Here is a 19,587-nt window from a genome sequence, read left to right on the forward strand (position 1 = left end):
TATGCAAAACTGAGGAAAGAGTAATAAGAGGATATCTATATTTTTAAACAATAACAATTCTGGAATAGACTGTCCCTTTAAAGGGATAGTAAAGTCCAAATTAAAATTTCATGATTCAGATAGGGCATGTCATTTTAAACAACTTTCTTATTTACTTTTATCATCAAATTTGCTTTGTTCTCTTGTTGCTCTTAGTTGAAAGCTAAACCTATTTAGGCTCATATGCTAATTTCTAAGCCCTTGAAGGCCGCCTCTGCATTTGACAGTTTTTCGCAGCTAGAGGGCGTTAGTTCATGTGTCTCATATAAATAACATTCTGCTCACGCATGTGAAGTTATTTAAGAGTCAGCACTAATTGCCTGAAATGCAAGTCTGTCAAAAGATCTGAGATAAGGAGGCAGTCAGCAGAAGCTTAGATACAAAGTAATTACAGAGGTAAAAAGTATATTTATGACAGTGTTGGATATACAAAGTTAGGGAATGGTAAATAAAGGGATTATCTATCTTTTTAAACAATACCCGTTTTGGTGTTTACTATCCCTTTAAGCAAAGTGTAACTGGTTGAGTAAAACACTAGGCAGGAAACTCATTGATAATTTAAAGGGACACTGTACCCAAACAATTTCTTTCGTGATTCAGATTGAGCATGAAATTTTAAGCAACTTTCTAATTTACTCCTATTATCAAATTTTCTTCATTCTCTTGGTATCTTTATTTGAAATGCAAGAATGTAAGTTTAGATGCCGGCCCATTTTTGGTGAACAACCTGGGTTGTCCTTGCTGATTGGTGGATAAATTCATCCACCAATAAAAAAAGTGCTGTCCAGAGTTCTAAACCAAAAAAGCTTAGCTGCCTTTTTCAAATAAAGATAGCAAGAGAACGAAGAAAATTTGATAATAGGAGTAAATTAGAAAGTTGCTTAAAATTGCATGCTCTATCTGAATCACAAAATAAAAAATGTGGGTTCCATGTCCCTTTAATGATACATTTTGCAGGACAGATGGTGGAAATACTGTACTGTCCAGTTCAATACTGACAACCATAGTTATAACATATACACATTCTGAGATGTTTTAATAATTAAAATAACTGCTTTTCTAATAGATTCAAAGAAGCAATGCAAAAACCAAACTGCCATACAATTGTTTTTTTCTTTTTGCATAATAATTTTGAATAGAGGGTCATATATATTTCTGTCATTATAAATCCGGACCCAATATTGCAAGAATTGGATTTGCTTTACCATTAGATTAAACATGAAATATCCAGTATATAGATTCACACCGCAATAAAATAACCAGGCTATATAATTGTAAAAAATAAATAAGTCCTAGAAATTAAGATCAATACAAATGCAGCCAGAATAAAATTGTATAAAGGAAGACTGAATAATAAAAAGTGATCTTTTTAATAAAGTTATTCACTTTGCTCATGTGACCCCTTTTAACAATCTTAAAAAGACATCATTTAAAAACAAGCATTACTTGACAACCCCATTATTGTGGGGAGCACAGGACCTATAATTAGTTTCCCTGACAACCGCTGATCCTGTAGGTTACAGGCTCACTTACTCAACCTGCCTGTTCCTTTTAGAGACAGCGTTAGATCATCTCATGACAATAGTTACATTTATAAAAAGAGGATAAATATAATTCATTCACTGAGTCACTAACCAGCCACACAAATCACACTTACGCCTTAAGTTGGCAGTTTTTCCTTAGATCAGTGGAGTGCTCCTAACCTTTTTCTGTCCTTGTTCTTTAGAAAATTCTTTGCCAGCAATTTAAATCTAAATCCATTATTTCCTGCACTTCAGCGAAATTTGCAAGGTCAGCTGCCAATACTTATCTAGGTATTTAAGCTATTTTGCATCCCATCTGTAGCTTACAAATGTAGCTGGAAATCAGTTTGTTGCACTTTGTATCTTATACAAAACTCAAAATGTTTCTTTCATGATTAAGATGCAGAATAAAATTTTCAATGTGCTTATTTTTCTAATTTGATTAGTTCTCTTGGTATCCTTTGTTGGAAATCATACCTAGGTAGGCTCAGGTACTGGAACTAGCTGCTGATTAGTGGCTGCACAAATATATGCCTCTTGTGATTGTCTTACTGATGTGTTCAGCTAGCTCCCTGTAATGCATTGCTGCTCCTTCAAGAAAGGATATAAAGAGAATGAAACAAAATTGACAAAATAAGTAAATAAGTTGTTTACAAATGTATGCTCTGTCTGAATCATGAAAAAATAAAATTGTGTTTCATGCCCCTTTAAGCACCTAGGGCTAGATAACAAGTGGCACTAATGTTAGCGCACATGATATAAGAATATCACGGGTATGTTAATTCGCATGCGTATTTCAGCTGTCTGCCAGTACCAAGTCTATAGGTATTTTTAAAGTAATTTTAATGATTTATTAATATTTTTTCTGTAGTGTAGGTATACACCCTCCCCTTTCCCCCTCCATGTGATCGTTATGTAGGGAGGACCCCTTCTCCCTCTGATTTCCCCTTTTTCTGTAGTGTAGGGTCCCTTTAAATAAGAATATTTATACCAAATAGGGAACCATGACAACTATTTATAGATGGATGTTTGTCTACAAAGCAGAAAGACATTGATTTAATACATACACCTTCGAGGAGTTTGGCTGGTGCAGTCCTGGAGCCGGTTAAATCGTTGATAAGGAATTCTGTCCAATCCGTACATTTATCTTTAATATCTGATAAGAGAAATCACAGTTTATAGAAATGCAATAAATGTTTTTTTTTTCAAATTGCTAAATATTGATATCCAATTTACACAATAGATTGCCCAGTGCCCAACTCACTGACTCCTATGCTTGGCTGCAAAATATGATGCTTAAAAATAGCAAAAAGAACAACCAAATAGCTAAAAATAGTAATTATGTTAAATTAATATGTAATATTAAAAAGGAAATTAACAAACAAAACTGAAATGTGCATGGGTGAATTTCATTTATGACTAGAAATATTTATTACTTTTAATAGCAAAACGATTTAGTGAAAGTTAAAACTTTTCAGTAGCATATGTACATATGCTGCGATTGCCCTATTTTAATCATGATGTCCCTTTAAGCCTGGTGTAATCAATTACACATCATATTTATTATGTTGATATTTGTGTATTGGGTCTATATTTTACTTTTTTTATGTTGATCTCCAGGAATCACACAAATTAAAGGAAATTATATATTAAATGTTTTGTAAAATAAATGTTGAGTTTTTTAATTCAATCCTGAGATTAAAAATAAACAAAAGTCTATTTACAACTGGCCCACAAATGTTAACAGGCAAAGCATGAAGGGCCTCCGCTGAGAACAGACCGCCTTGGCAGCTTTCTGTAATGCTTAAAGGGACTGTATACCCAAAAATGCTCTCCCCTTTAATTTGTTCCAAATTTCACCTGCTGTAGTGATTTCATTTATAAGTAGCTAAATTGCCTTTATTTTGGCATTTTAAATAGTTGACTTTGCCCGTGGTATCCCTACCTATACTGACAGTTTCTACACTCAAAGGGACAGTATAGTGTAAAATGGTGTTTCCCTTAATGTATTACCAATGACTTGTTATATCAGCTACAGAGTATAAAATGTATAAGAAATTGCATTTTCAGGTTTATTTATGTATATGAAATGGCTTGTTTTGTGCTTTTAAACCACAGCCTATTACAATGGGTTGAGCTTACATGTAAAATGAGATCTCATTATGCTATCACTTTGTGTACACAAACTTGCTTCCTTATCTTAAATCTGTTTGTAAACCAAAGCCAAATACTTAGCCAGCAGAAGAAATTACACTCCAGTAGGAGATAGAAAAAGATAAGCAATAACATGTTATACATGTTGGGCTTTGGTTTACAAACACTGTACAGACTTTCTGTGTACAGAAAGTGATAACAAAAGGAGATCTGATTTCACTGGAAACTCAACCCATTTTGCTTGGTTGTGGTTTCAAAGGATAAAAACAGCTATTTCATTTTAAAAATAAACCTAAAGAAGCAAATTATCATAAATTTGATACTCTGTAGCTGGTATAATAAGTCATTGGAAACACATTAAGGGAAAGACAATTTTGCAGGTACACCGTCCTTTTAAGGAAACATAAAAATCCAAATGATCCAGACAGTATTTAGCAGCGGATGCTGCTTCTGTGCCCTTCTGTGAGCCGGCCTTGTGAAATATGAAAAGCAGTGGTTCTTATCCTCTCTGCCACCAGGGAGCGCCAGATGTACAGTATGCTCTGCCCGTTTGCTGCAAAGGTCAGGAACCTTGTCCATCCACTCAATATATGGGGCAAAGAGCATGAAATTGAAAAATATGTCACCATTTACCTCCATTATGAAAGTAATGCACTGCTGGGAACTAGCTAGAGATTGGTGACCACACACACATATGCCTTTTGTCATTGGCTCAACTGATGTGTACAGCTAGCTCCCAGTAGTGTATTATGGCACTGGAGCTAATTTTAACTATGTGTTAAACCCATTTGCAGGAGTTAAATAAATTATGCAAGCAACAATGTCATAATAAAATACTTTAAAATATTAAAACATTTTCTTTTTTTCACATTTATTTCCCTCATATGGGAAATTCCGTGCTGTGTGTTTATGTATGGGTTAGATACATTCCTGTCTAGAAACAGAATTCAGGGATATGATTGCTGGTGTTAAATCGGTCACCTTTTTAATGGGATTAATTTGAGATCAACTGGAGTTTTTATTGTAAATAAAGATTTGTATAGGTTGAACTCAATAGACCTGTATTTTTTTCAACATCATCTACTATGTTACTATGTATGTATTTGTGTGTGTGTGTGTTTATATGTATTTATGTGTGTGTGTGTTTATATGTATGTGTGTGCTTATATTTATGTATGTATGTGTGTGTGTGTGTGTTTATATGTATGTGTGTGCTTATATTTATGTATGTATGTGTGTGTGTGTGTTTATATGTATGTATGTATGTGTGTTTTTGTGTTTACATGTATGTATATGTGTGAGTGTGTTTATATGTATATGTGTATATGTATGTATGTGTGTGTGTGTGTTTATTTGAATGTGTGTATATGTATGTATGTGTGTATGTATGTATGTGTGTGAGCGTGTTTGTATGTATGTGTTTATATGTATGTGTATGTGTGTGAGTGCGTTTATATGTATTTATGTATGTGTGTGAGTGGGTTTGTATTTTTATGTTTATATGTACTGTATGTATGTGTGTGTGAGAGTTGGTTTATGTTTATATATATATATATATATATATATATATATATATATATATGTGTGTGTGTGTGTGTTTATATGTATGCATGTGTGAGTGTGTGTGTGTTTATATGTATGTATATAAGTGTGTGTTTATATGTGTGTGTGTGTGTGAGTTTATATGTATGTATATGAGTGTGTGTTTACAGGGAGTGCAGAATTATTAGGCAAATTAGTATTTTGACCACATCATCCTCTTTATGCATGTTGTCTTACTCCAAGCTGTATAGGCTCGAAAGCCTACTACCAATTAAGCATATTAGGTGATGTGCATCTCTGTAATGAGAAGGGGTGTGGTCTAATGACATCAACACCCTATATCAGGTGTGCATAATTATTACGCAACTTCCTTTCCTTTGGCAAAATGGGTCAAAAGAAGGACTTGACAGGCTCAGAAAAGTCAAAAATAGTGAGATATCTTGCAGAGGGATGCAGCACTCTTAAAATTGCAAAGCTTCTGAAGCGTGATCATCGAACAATCAAGCGTTTCATTCAAAATAGTCAACAGGGTCGCAAGAAGCGTGTGGAAAAACCAAGGCGCAAAATAACTGCCCATGAACTGAGAAAAGTCAAGCGTGCAGCTGCCAAGATGCCACTTGCCACCAGTTTGGCCATATTTCAGAGCTGCAACATCACTGGAGTGCCCAAAAGCACAAGGTGTGCAATACTCAGAGACATGGCCAAGGTAAGAAAGGCTGAAAGACGACCACCACTGAACAAGACACACAAGCTGAAACGTCAAGACTGGGCCAAGAAATATCTCAAGACTGATTTTTCTAAGGTTTTATGGACTGATGAAATGAGAGTGAGTCTTGATGGGCCAGATGGATGGGCCCGTGGCTGGATTGGTAAAGGGCAGAGAGCTCCAGTCCGACTCAGACGCCAGCAAGGTGGAGGTGGAGTACTGGTTTGGGCTGGTATCATCAAAGATGAGCTTGTGGGGCCTTTTCGGGTTGAGGATGGAGTCAAGCTCAACTCCCAGTCCTACTGACAGTTTCTGGAAGACACCTTCTTCAAGCAGTGGTACAGGAAGAAGTCTGCATCCTTCAAGAAAAACATGATTTTCATGCAGGACAATGCTCCATCACACGCGTCCAAGTACTCCACAGCGTGGCTGGCAAGAAAGGGTATAAAAGAAGAAAATCTAATGACATGGCCTCCTTGTTCACCTGATCTGAACCCCATTGAGAACCTGTGGTCCATCATCAAATGTGAGATTTACAAGGAGGGAAAACAGTACACCTCTCTGAACAGTGTCTGGGAGGCTGTGGTTGCTGCTGCATGCAATGTTGATGGTGAACAGATCAAAACACTGACAGAATCCATGGATGGCAGGCTTTTGAGTGTCCTTGCAAAGAAAGGTGGCTATATTGGTCACTGATTTGTTTTTGTTTTGTTTTTGAATGTCAGAAATGTATATTTGTGAATGTTGAGATGTTATATTGGTTTCACTGGTAAAAATAAATAATCGAAATGGGTATATATTTGTTTTTTGTTAAGTTGCCTAATAATTATGCACAGTAATAGTCACCTGCACACACAGATATCCCCCTAAAATAGCTATAACTAAAAACAAACTAAAAACTACTTCCAAAACTATTCAGCTTTGATATTAATGAGTTTTTTGGGTTCATTGAGAACATGGTTGTTGTTCAATAATAAAATTAATCCTCAAAAATACAACTTGCCTAATAATTCTGCACTCCCTGTATATGTATGTATGTGAGCGTGTTTATATGTATGTATGTGTTTATACGTATGTATGTGTGTGAGTGGGTTTATATGTATGTGTGTATGTGTTTATATGTATGTGTGTGTGTGTTTATGTGTATGTATGTGTTTATATGTATGTAAGTGTCTGAGTGTGTGTTTATATGAATGTATGTGTGTGAGTGTGTGTTTATATGTACAGTATCCCACAAAAGTGAGTACACCCCTCACATTTTTGTGTTTGTGTTTATTATATCTTTTCATTTGACAACACTGAAGAAATTACACTTTGCTACAATATAAAGTAGTGAGTGTACAGCCTGTATGACAGTGTAAATTTAAAGTCCAAGAAGCAGCCGCACCATATAAATAATCCTTTATTAGGTCAGTACAAAAGCATAAAAATGCAACGTTTCGAACCACACAGGTTCTTAGTCATGCATATATAAAAGCCTACTAAGCTCAGCCTTATCTTCTATTAATAAACTCCCCTATGACATCACCAAGGTAACACAGGTGAATGCTAATTAATGTTGAATTACCTGCACCAATAGCAGCAATATAGACATGTGTTAAGTACAAACAGTAATCTTATACCAGATATTTCTTGCATTACGGAATCATTTCATACATTTTATAGAAATTCAATTATCAAAACATGAACTGTATCAGTATATATATATACAGAGGCATTAGTATACAGGGTTATAAAAATAAATATAAACTAGAATAAACAAAAAGTCACTACAAGGCTATCTATAGAAAAACTGAGAGATCCCAATCTATGTTCATTCCTTGTGTTATTCTGGTCTCTAAATGATAGATCCAGAATGCTTCTCTCTGCTTGAGCTTTTTAACCCTGTCACCCCTTTGTCTATCAATTGGTACATGCTCAATAATCTGGTATCTAAGTTGGCTCACTGTGTGTCCTGCCTCTTTAAAATGACATGCGACAGGTGATTTGGCGCAGGAAGTTCTAATATTCGACTTGTGTTCCGTGATTCTATCACGGACACGTCTGGCTGTTTCGCCTATGTAAAATCGCGCACACAGACATTTTAGAATATAAATTGCAAAATTTGTGTTGCATGTAAAAAAACCATTGATAGCAAATTTCTTGCCTGTACGGGAATGATAAAAGTCAGAACCTTTTATTAGGTTATTACAATTACTACATCCCAAGCAGGGAAAACATCCATTTTTGTTGGGACCTATCAATGTCTATGAATCGAATATATAGAGGCGCTGATCTTGAATCTCGTGTATATGGACGTACACACTGAAGAAAGAAAAACTTGGCTTGTGATTTGCAGAAGTTAACAACAAATTAATGTGCAGTATACTCACTCCGAAAAATTCAGAGTTCAGCTTCTTCGAAAGGTTTTTCTGTCTCAACTTTCCCAATTTCCACACTGTGTTTGTGTCTGTGGATAATGAAAATTGCACTGCAGGTAATTGAATCTTTTGCTTGATAAAAAGTGCAATATACTCACTCCGATAAATTTCGGAATCCGGCTCCTCAGAACGTATTGTGTAGTTTGAAATTACTTCCAAAAAGGCAGCAAAAATACTTGTTGTGGTAAAAAACAAATATTTATTAAAACATAATAAAATGCTCTTATTTATCTTGGCTCTACGCGTTTCAACGACAGTGTCGTCTTTTTCAAGAGCAGTAAAAACAATTGGAAGTGCTGCCTTTGGAGTGTTAACAGGTGTATTTATACAGGTAATCATTGTTCCTGTTCCGGTGGTAAACACCGGAATAGGACTCACAAATAAAACATTTTAATTTTGTATTTATTCCAATCCAATTGTGTTTTGAGAATGATATTTATTTATTTTGTATTTAAGCTTTTGGTGCTTAAACTCTCAATAATTTTTCAAATTGGATTGGTATAAATGAAAAAAAGCCTTTTGGCCAATCAGAGGGGAGAAAAATAAAGTTCCCTTTCAAGTCCTGGTTTTAAGCAGTTTCTTTTCAGGTCCGCCAGATGATGCGTGGTCATATGTTCTCATCAATCAGGTAGAGAGCGTTGTTTTCAATGCTTCGTATGTAAAGGCCTAAGCTCCGGTTTGTCCAATGAGTTCCGTGTCACATGTCTCGGATTGACCAATCTCTCTGTGAGCGACATTTTACTATGTTCCATTGATAGTCAGTGTTTTGGATTCTCTAGGGAGTATGTAATGAAAAGTGCAAGTCACTTTGAATCATATATATTACAGACATAGACAACTTCGTGACAATATTTCACAAAAATCTTGGGTTACAACCTTTTCAATTTCTTTTGAATATTAATTAGTGCAACATGCACTCGAATATCGATGTTGCCATCAAATGTATAAACTTTGCCATCAAATATGAATTTTAAATATAAATTTCAATTTCTTCATCAAGTATAAATTTTGCCATCAAATATAAATTTTGCCATCAAATATAAATTTTGCCATCAAATATAAATTTATCTTCACATATAATTTCTGAACAGAATCACAGTAATATTGTATATGTAATTGGGATAAATATTAGACTATTTGAAATATAATAAAACCTAAACAGAATAAAATAATTTATTAAATATATTAAATATAAAATAAAATAAAATAAAATAAAATAAAATAAATTATATGAACGCTGCCACTCTAATATCTTTATTTAAACCATAATGTCCATATGTTTTTAATGTGTGTATCCACCATAATTCTCTTCTATTGAGTTCTTTTTCTATCTCTCCCCCTCTCCAGTGTAATGAAACCTTCTCTATACCTATCCATGATAGATGTTTTTTATCGTATAGAGGACAATTATTATAGTGTAAAGGGACACCATGATCTTCTTTTTCTTTTTCAATTTTATTAAGGTGTTCTAATATACGAGTTTTAGCAAATCTTGAAGTTTGTCCTAAATATTGAATCTGACAATTACACTGAAGTAAATATATTATATTTTTGGTTTTGCAAGTGATGAAATCTTTTATTGTGTATGATTTATTTGTTACTGAAGAAGTGAATGTCTTATGTGTCTTTTTAGTATAATTGCATGCTTTACAATGTCCACATGTATAAAATCCTGTTAAATTGGCAATTTGGATAGGTTTAGGTGGCTTCATCCCCTTGATAAGGGAAGGTGCCAATTTTTGTTTGAAGTTTGTTCCCTTCCTGAAAGTTATCAAAGGTTTGTTTGGAATGATATTATTTAAGTATTCATCATTTTTTAGAACATTCCAATGTTGATTTATAATATGTTTGATCTGTTTGTGTCCACTATTGTATGTGGTAATGAATCTTGGAAAATTTGGATTATTGGTACTTTTTTTGTCAGTGTTCAGTATTAAAGAATCTCGATTCCTGTTTCCCACTTCAACTCTATCTTGTTCTAATGTGTTGCTGTCATAGCCTTTTTGCTCAAATCTTTCTTTAATTATCTTAGATTGGGTATTGAAATCATCTGTGGTATCACAATTTCTTCGTATACGGAGAAATTGTCCTTTAGGGATTGCTTTTAGCCAGGTTGGATGGTGTTCACTGTCTCTCCTTATATAAGAGCATTTTATTATGTTTTAATATGTTTTAATAAATATTTGTTTTTTACCACAACAAGTATTTTTGCTGCCTTTTTGGAAGTAATTTCAAACTACACAATACGTTCTGAGGAGCCGGATTCCGAAATTTATCGGAGTGAGTATATTGCACTTTTTATCAAGCAAAAGATTCAATTACCTGCAGTGCAATTTTCATTATCCACAGACACAAACACAGTGTGGAAATTGGGAAAGTTGAGACAGAAAAACCTTTCGAAGAAGCTGAACTCTGAATTTTTCGGAGTGAGTATACTGCACATTAATTTGTTGTTAACTTCTGCAAATCACAAGCCAAGTTTTTCTTTCTTCAGTGTGTACGTCCATATACACGAGATTCAAGATCAGCGCCTCTATATATTCGATTCACTTTCTACTCACAGTCCGGTTGGGAGAGACTGTTAGAGAGCAGCGGTCATTTAAGAGGGGAGTATTGTACTCTATTCTAGTCACCCTGTACATTGTGTTGTTTAACATCTGACATATTTGTATAGTTTTAGATTATTTTTACCTATCAATGTCTGTCTGCTTCTTTTTTTGGGGCCCAAATCAGATTTAATCAATTGGTCCCTAATATTTTTAGGCCTCCTAAAGGCAATCATGGGGGGTTTTGAAAATTCCACTACCTCTGTATTACTGTGTTTCATGATGTTCCAGTGTTTATGAATTATATGTGAAATGTTGTTACTTTGTCTATTTAATTGAGTAATAAAAACAATCCTGTCTTTGTTTGCTTTTTCTTTCTTATTGGGCAAGGTTTCAGACATCTGTGTAATATATTCTTTTTCTTTCTCAATTATGCCAAATATGGATGGGCGACGTTGGGACCCTATTGGATTTTGTTTCTATTCTCAATCATGCTACTAAACATATTAAATTCACTATAGAATATAGTGAAGAAAGGATTAATTTTTTAGACACTACTGTGTACAAAACTAATGGCAATCTTCAAACAGACATAGGAAGGGAATTGATCGCAACAATTTACTACACTATGATAGTGCCCATCCTAGAGCCTTAAAAAACTCACTACCCAGGAGTCAACTCCTAAGAGTGAAGAGGATTGTTACTGATAAAAGTATAGTCAATAAAAGATTGGAAGAAATGTCTAATTTGTTTAGAGCCAGGGGATATCCTGATGATCTAATTGAGAAAGAAAAATAATATATTACACAGATGTCTGAAACCTTGCCCAATAAGAAAGAAAAAGCAAACAAAGACAGGATTGTTTTTGTTACTCAATTTAATAGACAAAGTAACAAAATTTCACATATAATTCATAAACATTGGAACATCATGAAACACAGTAATCCAGAGGTAGTGGAATTTTCAAAACCCCCATGATTGCCTTTAGGAGGCCTAAAAATATTAGGGACCAATTGATTAAATCTGATTTGGGCCCCAAAAAAAGAAGCAGACAGACATTGATAGGTCCCAACAAAAATGGATGTTTTCCCTGCTTGGGATGTAGTAATTGTAATAACCTAATAAAAGGTTCTGACTTTTATCATCCCTGTACAGGCAAGAAATTTGCTATCAATGGTTTTTTTACATGCAACACAAATTTTGCAATTTATGTTCTAAAATGTTTGTGTGCGCGATTTTACATAGGCGAAACAGCCAGACGTGTCCGTGATAGAATCACGGAACACAAGTCGAATATTAGAACTTCCTGCGCCAAATCACCTGTCGCATGTCATTTTAAAGAGGCAGGACACACAGTGAGCCAACTTAGATACCAGATTATTGAGCATGTACCAATTGATAGACAAAGGGGTGACAGGGTTAAAAAACTCAAGCAGAGAGAAGCATTCTGGATCTATCATTTAGAGACCAGAATACCACAAGGAATGAACATAGATTGGGATCTCTCAGTTTTTTTATAGATAGCCTTGTAGTGACTTTTTGTTTATTCTAGTTTATATTTATATTTATTTTTATAACCCTGTATACTAATGACTCTGGATATATATACTGATACAGTTCATGTTTTGATAATTGAATTTCTATAAAATGTATGAAATGATTCTGTAATGCAAGAAATATCTGGTATAAGATTACTGTTTGTACTTAACACATGTCTATATTGCTGCTATTGGTGCAGGTAATTCAACATTAATTAGCATTCACCTGTGTTACCTTGATGATGTCATAGGGGAGGAGTTTTTTAATAGAATATAAGGCTGAGCTCAGTAGGCTTTTATATATGCATGACTAAGAACCTGTGTGGTTTAAAACGTTGCATTTTTATGCTTTTGTACTAACCTAATAAAGGATTATTTATATGGTGCGGCTGCTTCTTGGACTTTACATTGTTTTGAGGGTTTTTGAGTGTGAACCCTGCAGCAAGCACATTCCAGATACTGGTGCTGAACTATTCTGGCTTTTGACAGTGTAAATTTGCTGTCCCCTCAAAATAACTCAACACACAGCCATTAATGTCTAAACCGTTGGCAACAAAAGTGAGTACACCCCTAAGTGGAAATGTCCAAACTGGGCCTAATTAGCCATTTTCCCTCCCCGGTGTCATGTGACTTGTTAGTGTTACAAGGTCTCAGGTGTGAATGGGAAGCAGGTGTGTTAAATTTGGTGTTATCGCTCTCACACTCTCTTATATTGGGCATTGGAAGTTCAACATGACACCTCATGGCAAAGAACTCAGTGGATCTGAAAAAAAGAATTGTTGCTCTACTTAAAGATGGCCTAGGCTATAAGAAGATTGCCAAGACCCGGAAACTGAGCTGCAGCAAGGTGAGTAAGACCACACAGCGATTTCACAGGAGAGGTTCCACTCAGAACAGGCCTCGCCATGGTCGACCAAAGAAGTTGCATGCATGTGCTCAGCATCATATCCAGAGGTTGTCTTTGGAAATAGACGTATGAGTGCTGCCAGCATTGCTGCAGAGGTTGAAGGGGTGGGGGGTCAGCCTGCCAGTGCTCAGACCATATGCCGCACACTGCATCAAATTGGTCTGCATGGCTGCCATCCCAGAAGGAAGCTCTTATAAAGATGATGCACACAAAAGCCCACAAGTCATTTGCTGAAGACAAACAATATGGCGAATGAGAGGGCGCTAATAAGCTTGGTATACTTAACACACCTAATTGGTTTAGGTCAAAACAAAAATTATAATCATAAGCGGTGTAGTTTGTAAATCTTTTACTAGTGGAAATAATCCCTAATACAAAACAGTATATGAAAACATTTAAGAACACATGAATTAAAATTAGATACAATATTTATAATTAGTGCTGTAGGAATCCCTGATACATAAATTTATAAAACAATATATGAAACATTTAAAGACACATGATTTAAAATTAGATACAATATTATGATTAGTGCTGTAGGAATACCACCCTGATATAAAAATATGTATTTACAATAAGCGCTTGTTTTGGAAATGCATTGATCAATGTTTGATTCCTTAAAATCAGTTGGTTTATTCCTGGATATAAGGGACAGTCTTTATAGTCCTTATAAATTTTCAACAGATGCAATTACTTTAGGTTGTATGATTTATTGCATACAAAACTATCAGTGTGATAAAATTTACTGGATAGAAGCAATAAAAAGTTCCTTATTAACGACACTTTGTATCCTTGCTTGTTTATATATATCACTTTAACTCACAGAAAGTTGCAGCGACTGTGAATGTCGCTGTGGTGTATTTCAGAGACTGTGATCTTTAATCGTAACACGCTCCTTGCGTGTGGGCCGCTTTATGTACTGCAGCTCCTATCCTCTGGCACAGGATTCTCGACTCCCTCCGTGGGGAGGTAACCGGCAGAGGTACGCCGCTCTTTGTGTGTGAATATCTGATGAGCTGTTAAGCTTACAGTTTCCAATACTCACAGCTCCCTGTTTGTGACAAGCAGTCTTGATGCAAGTATGATCCTCGAGGTGAATGGGCACCCGCTCTTAGCGTTAATACGCGCGGGTAAATACTAGGTACCTAGTGGGTTTGGTTCTGGTAACAGGCAACTTCAACTTCTACGCGTTTCACCCATATGTGTGGGCTTTATCAAGATATCAGTTGCTGCCAGAACTCAGATTTAAAAAGCCATTACTTCCTTCTCATTGGTTAATATGTTTCCAGGTGATTGTTTCTTAAGGTGGATTTCTCAGGTGAATGATTCTTAAGGTGGAGTCGCAATAGTTCTTATTTGTTCCTTTGGGAATCTAAATTTCCCATGTTTTCTTGTTAAGTTTCTTTGACACTATTTGGTATATGTAAAGCAATAGTGATATGAATATAATTGTTATTAATACTACTTCAGGGTGGTAATTCATAAGGGTGGTATTCCATTATTAAAAACGAAAAACAAAAACAATATGCTTACAATGAAAATCTTGATAAAAGATAATAATAATTACGCAATAGATATAAGAATATAGATGTAAAAATATATATTAATCACTATAATCTAGGGAAATAATTTTATAATAAATTATATAATTGATATGACTATGATTATATATATTTGTTCTTGTGTGATATGAGCTTTTAATAATACTCTACTCCTATTATTCTCTTTGAAAATGAATCTGTTAGTTATTTCTGGGTGGTTACTGTTACACATAAATAAATAGGTGGGTATTCTAACGGGTTATACTGCTAAAAAGGGGGATATATCTAACTCTGAATTTAACCCTCTAGGGTAGAGGGTGTCTAATTTGTATATTATTTCTGACTCTTTTTTGAGGAGTTTTGCCTCAAAATCCCCTCCTCTCCAATTACCTCTAACTATACAGATCCCCCAAAACTTGAAATGCTGTAGATTATTGTTATGGGTTTCCCTAAAATGCTTGTATAAATGGGTGTCAAGATTGCCTTTATCAATGTTACATAAATGTTCCCGGATCCTGTCACGTAACATTCGGGTGGTCTCTCCAATATAAACTAAATTGCAAGAACATTTAATGAGGTATATAACTCCCTTATTTGAACATCTAATCATGTCTTTTATGGCGAAATCTTCTCCTATTCCATCTATATATACAGAACTTTTTTTATTGCTATATCTGCACGCCCTACATAAGTTGCAAGGAAAAAAACCTTTGGGGGAATGTCCTTTAAGATCTTTTACTACCAGATTTGTGCTTTCCCTCTTTAATTCACTTGGTGCTAAAATTTGTTTAAGATTTCTCGCTTTTTTAAAAATGATTTTAGGTTTATGAGCTAATAAATCTCCTATTATGGGGTCCTTTTTAATTATATGCCAGTGTTTATTAACTATTTTCCTTATTAATTGGTGGTTTTCGCTGTAGTCTGTAATGAGGGCTATATCATATTCATTCTTTTCCACAGTGGTAGTCATAGTGTCTTTATTCCTATATTGTAAGAGTGAACTTCTCTCTGTTGTACTTGCTCTATTTATGGCCCCTTCAATCTCTTGTTCTGAATAGCCTCTATCATAGAATCTTTGTTGTAGAACTTTAACCTGAGTTTCGAAATCAGTGTGTTTGGAACAGTTTTTTCTAATTCTAAGGAACTGTCCAGTCGGTATGTTCCCTTTCCATTTATCATAGTGACAACTTTTCTTATGTATGTAGTTATTGCAATCTACTTTTTTGAAGAATGTTCTTGTTTCTATATTGCCTTCTTCTACATATATTTCTAGGTCTAGGAAAGAGATGGATGTTCTACTGTACTCATAAGTGAAGTGTAGGCCTTTATCATTAATGTTCATTTTTTCAAAAAATTGCTTCAGTCTCTCTTCAGAGCCTCTCCACACAATAAGAATGTCATCTATATACCGTTTAAAGAGCACGAGGTCCGCGCCAAATTCTTGTGTCCTGAGGAAATTATCTTCCCAGTTGCCCATAAATATATTGGCATAACTTGGCGCGAACCTCGTGCCCATCGCGGTACCTTCTAACTGTAGGTAGTACTTTCCATTAAATTCAAAATAATTATTTTCTAAAATGAATTTGATGCCCTTCAGAATAAAATTATTTAGTTGTGTACTGATATTACTATCTTGATTCAGGATTATTTCTACTGCCTGTAGACCTTTAGTGTGGTCTATAACTGTATAAAGTGATGTAACATCACTGGTTGCGAGAATCAGATTTTCTTCCCACTCTATGTTATCTATCAATTGCAGTACTTGAGTTGAATCTCTAAGATAAGTGTTTAAATTTTTAACGTACTTTTGTAGAAAAATATCTACATATCTAGATAGATTACATGTGACAGATCCAATCCCTGAGATGATTGGTCTCCCGGGGGGGTTTTCCAAGCTCTTATGTACCTTTGGTAGGAAGTAAAAGATGGGGGTTCGAGGAAATTTTGGATATAGATATTGAAATTCATTCTCATTTAAAACCCCAACATCTTTTCCTTCCTCCAAAATTGCCAACAAATTTTTCATAATTCTCTTTGTGGGGTTTAGGTCCAGAGTTTTGTACGTCCTGGGATCATTAAGGATTCTGTTTGCTTCATTGACATAGTTTACTCTACTCATAACGACTACCCCCCCACCTTTATCGGCCGGTTTTATAACTACTTGTTTGTTGTTTTGTAACTTGTCTATAATTTCTCTATCTTTCTTTGTTAAATTGAAATTTGGTTTAAATTTTTTTGGATTGCTTTCTTTTAGATCTTTAAGAACTATTTTTTCAAACGTCTCTAAGTTTGAGCCTTTCGCAAATGTAGGATAAAATTTGGATACTGGTTTTAAGTTGGTGTGTTTGGTATCATCCTTCATATCAGTAGAGATCTGAGGAAATCTAGAGGGGTTTACTTGTTTTTCCAAGGGTTTTTTTAGGAAAAAACGTTTTAATGTTAGTTTCCTAACAAATTGTTTCACATGTATGTGAGTGTTGAATTTGTTAAGAGTAGTTGATGGGGCAAAAGACATTCCTAACGATAGTACCCTTTTTTCATCCTCATTTAGATTTTCATTACTGAGATTAAAAATCCCTGTGTTTTCTGAGACTATCTGACTCTTTTTGCCTCTCCTTCTATTCTTTCCTCCTCTTTGTCCTCTAACTGTCTTTTCTTTTGATTTAGCGGGGTGTAAATTTTTTCTCTCTTTTCTAGGGCTAAGAGATCCTTTGTTGTGCCCTCCCTCAGAGGGCTTTTCTCTAAAAAAACCCTTTCATCTTTCAGAGGGGAGAATCTGTTTTTTGTTTCAATATGCCAACTGTCATTTCGTACTCTCTGTGGTCTTTCTTCAAAATAGTTATCTTTAGAATTTTGGCTGTGGTAATAGTTTCTAAAGGGTCTCTGTTCTCTCTGTGGATCATAATGACTATTGTAATGTCTATTGTCATAATAGTGTGGTCTATTGTTGTAAAAATTTGGGTCTGTGTTTGTATACTGTCTTGTTTGATTTGAGTTTGTATTTTGTGGATAGGCTCTATAATTGTAATTATAATTATGATGTTCTTGATGAAAGAACGGTTGTTTTGGTTTATGATTGGATTGATATCTCCAATTGGTGTAATTATCATGATGTTCAAAATGTCTTCTGTTATGTAGTTCTCTCCCTTGTTTATCATTTGTATAGTTTCTTTCCTTGTGTGTCTCGTAATTGTTTCTTTCTCTAAATCTGCCTTGCGTTTTATATTCTCCAAATTGTTGTTTAGGGTTTTGTTGATCCCAATTTGTTCTATTGGTTGATTCCAAATTAACATTATCTGTTTGATTTTTCTCTTTGTTTTGTTCTAACTTATCATTTCTGTCCCTTTCTAGTTTCCTCCATTTTGTATCTAAGAGGTCTTGTTTAAGTTCTGTTAATTTATTTACTAAGTTGTTTTGCCTCTCCTTAAAATTAGGATGTTCCCTTTTTGTTTCAAGTTTACTCTTAAATTCGATAATTTGTGTATTTATTTCACCTAAAGTCTCCTTTCGTGATTTCTTTAAAATACCTATTAGGTTTTGTGATGCTTCTTTTAAAACTAAATCCCATTCCTGTTGATGTGTCTGATTAAGTGAAAAGGTGCATGCTTTTTTAAATTTGAGCCCCCTTGGAATCAAATCTAAATCTGTGTATTTATCTAAAAAAACTAATTCCATTTTTTGCTTTATTTCTCTAACCATTAATTTATCTAGTTCATTTACAAGTTGATTAAAGTCTAAAAAATTACTTTGTGGTCGTTCTTCTGTGATTTTTGTGTTGCTCAGTTCTAATAATAAACTATCTCTAAATGAGAATAATTCAGAATCCATTTTGGGACGTGATGTGATGATATAAAACTATCTCTTAAATATAAAGTGATCCCTTTAAGTGAATTATAAATGTGTGATCAAGCTGCTGAATGTTATACGAGGAATAAATACAAGATAGCACAGGAGTACTCAGCGCTTAAAATCTAAAAAGGATACCTAAGCCACTCTCCACTATCTCCTCAAGATAGAAAAATGAACAAACAATATGGCGAATGAGAGGGCGCTAATAAGCTTGGTATACTTAACACACCTAATTGGTTTAGGTCAAAACAAAAATTATAATCATAAGCGGTGTAGTTTGTAAATCTTTTACTAGTGGAAATAATACATAAATTTATAAAACAATATATGAAACATTTAAAGACACATGATTTAAAATTAGATACAATATTATGATTAGTGCTGTAGGATTACCACCCTGATATAAAAATATGTATTTACAATAAGCGCTTGTTTTGGAAATGCATTGATCAATGTTTGATTCCTTAAAATCAGTTGGTTTATTCCTGGATATAAGGGACAGTCTTTATAGTCCTTATAAATTTTCAACAGATGCAATTACTTTAGGTTGTATGATTTATTGCATACAAAACTATCAGTGTGATAAAATTTACTGGATAGAAGCAATAAAAAGTTCCTTATTAACAACACTTTGTATCCTTTGCTGAAGACAAGCAGACTAAGGACATGGATTACTGGAACCATGTCCTGTGGTCCGATGAGACCAAGATAAACTTACTCGGTTCAGATGGTGTCAAGCGTGTGTGGCGGCAACCAGGTGAGGAGTACAAAGACAAGTGTGTCTTGCCTACAGTCAAGCATGGTGGTGGGAGTGTCATGGTC

The 19,587-nt window shown here is 34.6% G+C and overlaps 1 protein-coding gene across 1 annotated transcript in view; it reads right to left on the reverse strand.

The window, feature by feature from the left end:
• SFMBT2 (Scm like with four mbt domains 2) overlaps nucleotides 1-19,587 on the reverse strand; it is a 393,890-nt gene that overhangs the window by 162,017 nt on the left and 212,286 nt on the right. The window contains exon 6 of the mRNA XM_053716427.1: nucleotides 2,630-2,718. Within this exon, the coding sequence (XP_053572402.1) occupies nucleotides 2,630-2,718 (89 nt within the window). The remainder of the gene's footprint in view (nucleotides 1-2,629; nucleotides 2,719-19,587) is intronic.

This window comes from Bombina bombina, chromosome 6, assembly GCF_027579735.1.
Source record: "Bombina bombina isolate aBomBom1 chromosome 6, aBomBom1.pri, whole genome shotgun sequence".
In the NCBI taxonomy this organism is placed as follows: Eukaryota; Metazoa; Chordata; class Amphibia; order Anura; family Bombinatoridae; genus Bombina; species Bombina bombina.